This window comes from Pteropus medius, unplaced genomic scaffold (genome assembly GCF_902729225.1).
Source record: "Pteropus medius unplaced genomic scaffold, Ma_sr-lr_union100, whole genome shotgun sequence".
Lineage (NCBI taxonomy): Eukaryota > Metazoa > Chordata > Mammalia > Chiroptera > Pteropodidae > Pteropus > Pteropus medius.
Genome location: NW_024353572.1, coordinates 4,481 through 12,471, shown reverse-complemented (window position 1 = coordinate 12,471; position 7,991 = coordinate 4,481). Strand labels below are relative to the sequence as shown.

The 7,991-nt window shown below is 51.0% G+C and overlaps 1 protein-coding gene across 1 annotated transcript; it reads left to right on the top strand.

Annotated features, from left to right (window-relative positions):
• The first annotated feature begins 2,207 nt into the window (after nucleotides 1-2,207).
• On the top strand, nucleotides 2,208-6,460 carry LOC120593175 (cystatin-C-like). The gene is made up of 3 exons (XM_039850902.1): nucleotides 2,208-2,604; nucleotides 5,213-5,326; nucleotides 6,113-6,460. Exons 1-3 carry the CDS (start codon nucleotides 2,359-2,361, stop codon nucleotides 6,194-6,196), a joined length of 444 nt encoding a protein of 147 aa, XP_039706836.1. The 5' UTR covers nucleotides 2,208-2,358; the 3' UTR covers nucleotides 6,197-6,460.
• The last annotated feature ends 1,531 nt before the right edge of the window (nucleotides 6,461-7,991 follow it).

Genomic DNA, 7,991 nt, shown 5'->3' with positions numbered 1-7,991 from the left:
GGCTGTGCAATACTACAGACACCGACCATACTGGGCCATAGGGAGCTTGAAATGAGAATAGTCTGAATTGACAACTGCTCTAAGTGTAGAATATATACACAGGGTTCCACAGACTTAGCACATAGAAAGAAGAATGTAAAAATATCTTATTAACAGTGGCTTGTACATGTTTAAATAATATTTTGGATATATAGGATTTGTAAAAATTTATATAAACTGAGTCACTTCAAAATGGTGTTGAAGCTGCCATCCCAGAGAAACTGCATTGAAGGTCTTACTCCTCAAATCTTTGGAATAAGATTTAATACTGGGCAAAATAACGTTTGGAATGGGCCTACAGCAGCACCGCATTCCAAACAACTGTTCGCAAAGCTAACAGGTATCAAACAAAAGTCATCGATGCCAATTTTATGCCAACAGGAATTCTCAGTTTGGGGTGTCATAAATGGGTGACTTTATTCAGTGAAAACAGCTCAATTGGGATACAGCACAGCTGAGGAACAGCACAGTTGTGAAGCAACTCAGGTGAGTTGGCCCAAGTGTTCAGGCGCCAGCGTTAACAGCTCCAGCGCAGGAAACACTCTCAGGTGAAAATTCAATGTGTCTTACACAGAGACAGAGGTGAAGCTGGCTTATATAGAGAACAATGCCTAGCCCCAGTCCCTGATTGGTCCACTGGTCCATTGCTATACAATGAGGACTGCAAATCATCATCTGTTGGGTTGGTACGAATAGCACCACCCTGATTGGTCAGACTGGAGCAGCTCTGATTGGTCAGTAAAGATACAAATGGGGATATATCAGCACAGCTCTGATTGGACAGGGAAAGTGTCAGATCTATGGGTTGAATTTCAATCCTAGGAGCTCTGTTATGTAAAGGCTGACTCATAATGCAGAAACAGTGCACAGGCTGTGAGCTCACCCTGTGGCTTTTCTCTGATATGCAGTTTGCATGACAGGCCTCTGCCATAATGGCTGCTAGACTCCAATTTCGAATTGGGTCCAATGAAGCACAAGGAGTCCTTCTTAGCAGGTATTTCCTTTCTTGGGGTCAAAACAAGGAAGGAGAGATTATGACTACAAAACTGAAAATCAAAGGCATTCTTTAGAATAAGCATCACTATGTTAGTTTATCTGCATCTGTAGAAATTCTTTCCTTAGCTTGTTAACACTCATAGAAATTTCTTCCTTCTATTCAAGTAATTATCCTCCTTCCTGATCTTATAAATACTCTTTGATTCACCTCCTATTAGGAGCACTATTGGGGTTTCTGCCTAAAACAATGCTTCTGGAATAGTTATTCTTTTGAATCTCAAATCGGCACTTGTTGCCTCTCGCCTTGATTTTATTTTATTTTTTTGGTTAATATATCAAATAAAAAATATTAAACACGCTGTCACCTATTTCTTTTTACATTCTTTAATGTGTCTACTAGAAAATGGAAAGTGCCACATGGGTTCACATTACAGCTCTATAGGGTAGCCCCTCTACGATGTCAAGTCCAAGAATCACTCTCCCACTCCCCACCTACATACAGACCCTAAACCAAGGAGAAGCCCAAGAAAAGTTTATTGGTTGAATAAATGAGTTGCGAAAAGAGAACCCAAACTTTTTAGCAAATAGGAGTTAATTAATTCACTTATGTTTGGCAAGGAAATTCTCCAGTAGAAGGTGCAGAAGGGGTCTTCCCTAGTCTTTGAAATCCTCACCTTACTCTGCGGATCCCTAGAATTCAATCAATTGCTCAGAGGACAAGACAGTTATTTTTTCCCTTTTAAAAGAAGACTTTAGAGTTCAGGAGTTACAAGGGGTTTTTTGGGGGAGTGGGGGTGCTGGTGGGGATGGGGAGGAGGTGACACCTTCTCTGAGACCAGGGTAAGCACCGGGCTTGGGCACACACTACAGGAAGTCTGGGACTGGTGGGGAGGAGCTGGAATGTGTTAGCTGGTGGAAACCCAGACTGATGAGGAGGGCCAGGATTGGGAGGACAGGCAGGACTCAGGTGAGGAAAGCAGGTAGCGGGGAAGGGAGGGATTTTAACGGGAGGGCCGGGACTGGGAGGGAAGAGCTGGGCGAGAGGGTGGGTAACGGAGAGCTGTGGGAAAGGGCTGGCGGGAGAAGCAGGACCACAGGACAGGAAAGGAATAGGGCCCCAGGGCCTGGGCTGGTCTAAGTGAAGGGGATGGGACGGGGCGGAAGAGGAGGAGCTGGGGGAGGGGGCGAGGGGTTGGAGAGAGGCTGGACCCGCGCGCCTGGGGAATAAATGCCGAGGCCCGTGAGTGGTGCTCCAAGCGTCTGCTTTGCTTCCCTCGTCTCTCTTCTCAAGTCGCTCCACCTCGCGTCCCCTCGGAGCCGACCATGGCAAGATCCCTGCGAATCGCGCTGCTCCTGATGGCCACTTTGGTTCTGGCCCTGGCTTTGGCGGTGAGTCCCGCGGCCAGCGCGTACCAAGGCAAGACTCGCCTAGTGGGCGGCCTGGAGGACGCGGACGTGAACGAGGAGGGCGTGCAGCAGGCACTCAACTTCGCCCTTAGCGAGTACAACAAGGCGAGCAACGACGCCTTCCACAGCCGCGCCATACGGGTGGTGCGTGCCCGCAAGCAGGTGCGTCCCTGGGACCGGGTGTCGGGGCAGCGGAGCAGGCAGGGCGACCGGGATGAGGGGGAGCCTGCACCACGGGAGGGCGGAACCTGCGCCTGGGAGGCTGTGGCATTCCGTGACGTAGCCAGACGCGCTACTGCCTGCCGCACTCGCGGGAGAATCTACCTCTAAGGCCCTGGAAGCTCTCCAGATGGGCCCTAGACGCTGACACGCCCATGTTTCTCAGCCAGGCAGTTTCCTGTCTCCCACATCCCTTCGCGGACTTGTCCCCAGGAGTGCCCCTGGGTCCCGGACACTCCTGGTTGCCGCCCTGCTCTTCATTTCTGTTTTCAAGCACCAGCCTAGCAAGAAGAACTTGGCTTGGGGTCAGGGTCCCTGTCTAGCCCACTTAGCCTAATGGGACTGGGGGCTCAGTGTGAGCTGGGAACCAAACGACCATATGCCAAGGAAAACACGTACACCTGGTTAGCCCCTCCCTCCCACTGAATGATTTTTTAAGCAGTTTCTTCCTTTTAACTTTGCATTTTGACATAATTTCAGACTTACAGAACAGTTGTAAAAATAGCACTTAGACTCTCCGTAGATCCTTCATCCAGATTCCTGAAACGTTAAAATTTTGTCTTGTTTGCTTTATCTGCCCGCCTCCCTCCCTCCCCACGTGTGTGCATGGGTACATGTGTGCCTTTATTTCTCTGAACCATTTGAGAGTATATATTTCCCCCAAACAAGGGCATTCTCTTATATGATGACAGTACAATTTGGAAAATCAAGACTCAACACTGACATTTATCTAATGCACAGACCTTATTCAGATGTCCTTCATCGTCCCAGCAATATCCTTTATAGCCAAGAACACTCCAGGGTCATATGCTCCAGCCACTGTCCTGCACCGTCCTTTCCCCTGCAGCAGCCTATCTGTTTCATGACCTTGGCATTTGTGAAGAGTCCGGCCAGTGTTGTGTAGACTGGTGCTCCGTTTGGATTGGCCTGAGGTTTCCTCAAGATGAGATTCGGGTCATGCAGAAGAGACATGTTCTTCCAGTCTCTCAGCAGGTGCCTGTAAACCAACCTCCATGTCCTCCATGTGCAGTGGTATCTGGGGCCAGCAGGCACTCCAAACATCCTCCCTGAGGTAGGGCCCTCACTGCTTCCCTAGTCACCCCGAAGGTGTCAGCAAACAAAGGAGTCCTGGATCTGGCCTGTGGCCAGGTAGATGCCACTCAGAGGGTGTCGCACAAGAATCCAGACCTGCCTAGAGATCCTAGAGGAAAGGCCCTCGGAGCGTTGCTTCCCTGTGCAGGTCCCACCCATGGAACATGCTCTAGGCTGTGAAGTTTCATTCTGCACCTTGAGACGGGTGTCCACCACCAGCAGCCAGAGGTAGTTGAGTGCCTGCTGGGGTAGACAGGAGCACACCTGACCCTGCCTCTGCCAGCCCACCCCGAAGTTCTGGCCAGATAAGGAAGGCAATCAAGTTCAGAAAGGGAAGAGGAGAGCTTCAGGAAGGACTACTGGGCTTTGCGCTTGTCCTTGAAGGAAGGCTAGGATTTAGACCAGCTGGCCTGCTTCGCACTGGAGAGCAGAACATAGCCACACGGCAACAAAGTGTGGTGCTGCATGCCTGGATTTAGGCCTCGTTTCTACCTTCTCTTGAAATTTCAAACAGTGAGTCAAGATCAGACCCATATCTCCTGCAGCAGTCAGCTGGCACTGTCCCTTTGGATGGGACGTGCACTCCCTGCTCACCAGGTCCCCGCGAGCCTGCTCCTCTCCAGGATGACACTAGCTTGGCACTTCTGGGAAACTGATACCAGAGGAATCAGGGGCCTTGATTGGGATCCACCAGGCAGATTCTAGAGCCTGGTCGCGGCCCGTCATCCTAAGATTCTCCGAGTTCTCATTAGGTGTGTCTTGGGAGTGCCTCTGTGAGGACAGCCTTCACTTCTGTAATTTCAAATGTAAAGGACACATGTTTGACACACTTTAGATATGTTCCCATCACAAGGAACTCTTAAAGGCATCTTTTATTGACCTCAAACATCCCTGTCCGTGTGTGTACGTGTATGAGAACGAGAGAGAGACTGAAACGCATCTCATTTCCTGCCACTCAGGGGATGAGTAAACCTGGTTACATGCAATGAGAGTCAGTATGGCTTCACACCACCAACTGGACTGTAGCTTCAAGGTCATTATCACGTTAGTCTTCCTGAGGCATATCTAGCCCAGACTCAGGCAGAGCTGTCACTTTGCCTTAGTCCTTGCCCCAGATCTTGGCGCTGGCACAGTTGATTTGCTGACACCCTTGCTGGCTCCCCAGAGCTGCGCCTTCAGCTCCTGGGCCAGTTAATGGAGTTTTGGTGTCTGGCTTCCATCTTCCATTTTCCTGCCTCTCTTCCTACTAGGCTGCATGACGCACCTTGTTGGAGCTGCTGTGTAAACAAGTTACAAGTTGGGCCTGGGGCACAGCACCTTGGACACTAGTCAGAAGTTGGCTCAGTACCGCCTGGGTGCCAGGCAGTGGATGATGGCCCTAGGCACAAAAGCAGAAAGGTATTGTGGTTTTGTGACATGGGCAGGTGTTGAAAGGCAATCATACTCTTCACATGCATAGGTGGTGGCTGGCATGAACTACTTCTTGGATGTGGAGATCGGTCGAACCACGTGTACCAAGTCCCAGCCAAACTTGGCCAGCTGTCCCTTCCACGCCCAGCCACAGCTGAGGAAGGTATGTGCCTAAAGTGGGCCAGGGACCAAGCATGCAGGCCAGAGGTGTGGGGGTGTTCCTGTGGGAGTGTGTCATGTGTGAGTGGTGTGGCATGAGTGGGTTGTGTGGGTGTTGGATAGGTGTGGGGGTTAAGGGTGCGTGTGCGGAGGTGCCTAATTTAAATTTTTAGGTGGCTTTAAGCTGGGTTATTGGGGCACCACGTGCTTGGGGATTGCCTGCTTTGTGGAAGAAGCAGCTGGAACAGATTAGAGGGAATTAGAGGCCTGTAGGGGGAGAAACCCTCCCATGCTGCCCTGCTCACTAAACATCGAACTCTCCAGCGATCAGCAGGGCTGGTTCTTGGAAGCTCTCAGCCTCTCGTCATCCCTCAAGCCCCACAGCCTGCCTCATTAGACCTGGGTCTTTCCCTCTGAACCTGTGTTAGTGCTGGCCCACTAGAGGTGGAGGGAACTTGGGGGCATGGCGTGCACCCTCTGGGGCTGTGTGGCCTTGCGTGGGCTGCTCCTTAAAGGGCTGTGCTGGGGGGAGCAATAGTGTAGAATCCTGTGGGGGTTGGGGTGCAGGATGCCATCTCTTAGACTTGGAGTGATGGGAGGGATGATAGGGAGGGCATTGCTGAGTCTTGGTTAGTAGTCTGGGGCTGGGGTGGGGAGTAGTCTGGGTCTGGGTCTGAGAGTCCCACCAAACAACCACAATTCCTGACCCGCACATCTGCCATCTCCTGTTGGACAATTTCCTTTTTTACTGTAACCCTACCTGACAATCCCTCTCTCTTCCCTTTTGCAGAAAGCGCTGTGCTCTTTCCAAATATACACTGTCCCCTGGATGGGCAAGATCTCCATGGTGAAGTCCAGCTGCCAGGCTGCATAGAGGACATGTAACAGGCTGGGCCACCCTGACTGCCTCTCACTTGCACCCCTGCCCCTCCACCCCATAGAGTTCCTAAGCCTTAGATGGGCGACCCCACCCTGGTGGAGTCCCCTCAGTGTGCTGGCCCCAGAAGCCAAATAGAGAAGGCTTCTTGAGCAGCTAAGTGGCTCTAACTCGTTTCTTTCTTTTAATTGCTTTCCAGGTGTACCTGTCCCTGGTGCACCTGTTTTACTCCTACTTTGCGCAATAAAGAGTAACATAGCTGCTCCTTGAGTGTTTCGTTGTTTTGGGGATGTGCCCGAAGGGTTTAGACAGTTACTTTATGAAGAGCTCCTCCTTATCCTGCTGGCTCTGGAGGGAGGAAGAGGGGACGGGAGCTGACACACAGAGCCACGGCGGGCATGTCAGGAGAATGTGCTGCCCCTTTGCAGATGACTGAGTTTGGGAGGCTGCAAACCCAGGGCTTTGGCTGTGGTGGCTCCTGATAATCGGATAAGAAAGAGAAGGGGTCCTGGGCTGCTGACCCTGGAGGCTCGGCTGCTGCCTTTGAAAAGCCAGTGAGCAAGGGCTGGACAAGAGGAAAGGTTCAAATGGAACCCTTATAGCCCAGGGCCTCCTTCATCAAGGTTCTGCAAGACCATAGGTTTCAGCCAGGTATGCTGAGCTGATCAGGCCCTGGGACTGATGTGATTGTTCGGGTTCCCTGGAGACTAAAGAAATAATGCTTTAGGTCTGCTTTTCCTCACAAGAGACTAGGCACCAACAAGGAGTCCAAGACTAAAAGTATGCGTGTGTGTGTTTGTAACTGATTGGGGAATTGCCAGTCAAAATCAAAGTCAGTCAAGGTCAGCTTCGGTCTTGAAAAAGAGTGAACGCAGCACCTTCTCCGATATGTTCCTAGGGAGCTGTGGTCTACAAGGATTTTAAGGACTTATACCTGGCAGCTCTTTTCAGGGACCCCATTGAATACAAGTCCCTGTGTAGAGCTTCACGTGAGAAATGTGGAATTTAAAATGTAACCAGGACGGACATACAGTGGGCTTTCTTCTTGTTCTAAGGGCTTTTTAATTAATAGGGAATATGTCAGCTCTTTGTGTCACCGTCATTCCACACAGTAGAGGATATTTAGTGCCCCAAATAGGAAAGATCCGGTCCTAAACAACAGACAGCTAAACACAGCCCTGCTCCCTGCACTGTCCTTACAGTGCTGGCTTCCTCTGGGGTACGGGGTAGGAGTGGGGTCTTTTCTCAGGATGATACTGCTGGGGTGAGTTATGCACACTTTGCCACTCACGGCTGTGTGGATAAAGCTCATGTGGCTCTGCTGGGAACATGGAACAAGAAATAACAAAGAGGACCCACACACCCTGCTTCGGGGCCCAGCGCCCCACATGCCACTGCTTTACCTTGCAAAGCTAGAACCAAGAAAGCCAGGAAGAGGGTGGGGATTGTCCCCCTCCAGCGTTCCTCCCTGGTGACAAGTCGGCTCCGAATGTTTGAGCCTTGTCTCATCTTCACGCTCACTGCAGACTTTATTTAAGGAAAGGGATTTGGCATTCGAGAGGTGAGGCACTGCCCACAGGCCGTGAACTGGGGAGATTTTCGTCTGGGCTCTGTGGGTGGGGTGGGGAGGGGAGAAGGTGTGACCGGACTTGGGGATAACACGTTTCTGTTCGGGGACGGGACGGGTGTTGTCGAGCTGACTGGATAGAAGTGGTGACCTGGGGTGGAAGCCTCCTTATAGGGTTGCCTTGGAGAGAGATCTTGATTTTTACACAAGCAACCAGCATCCAGG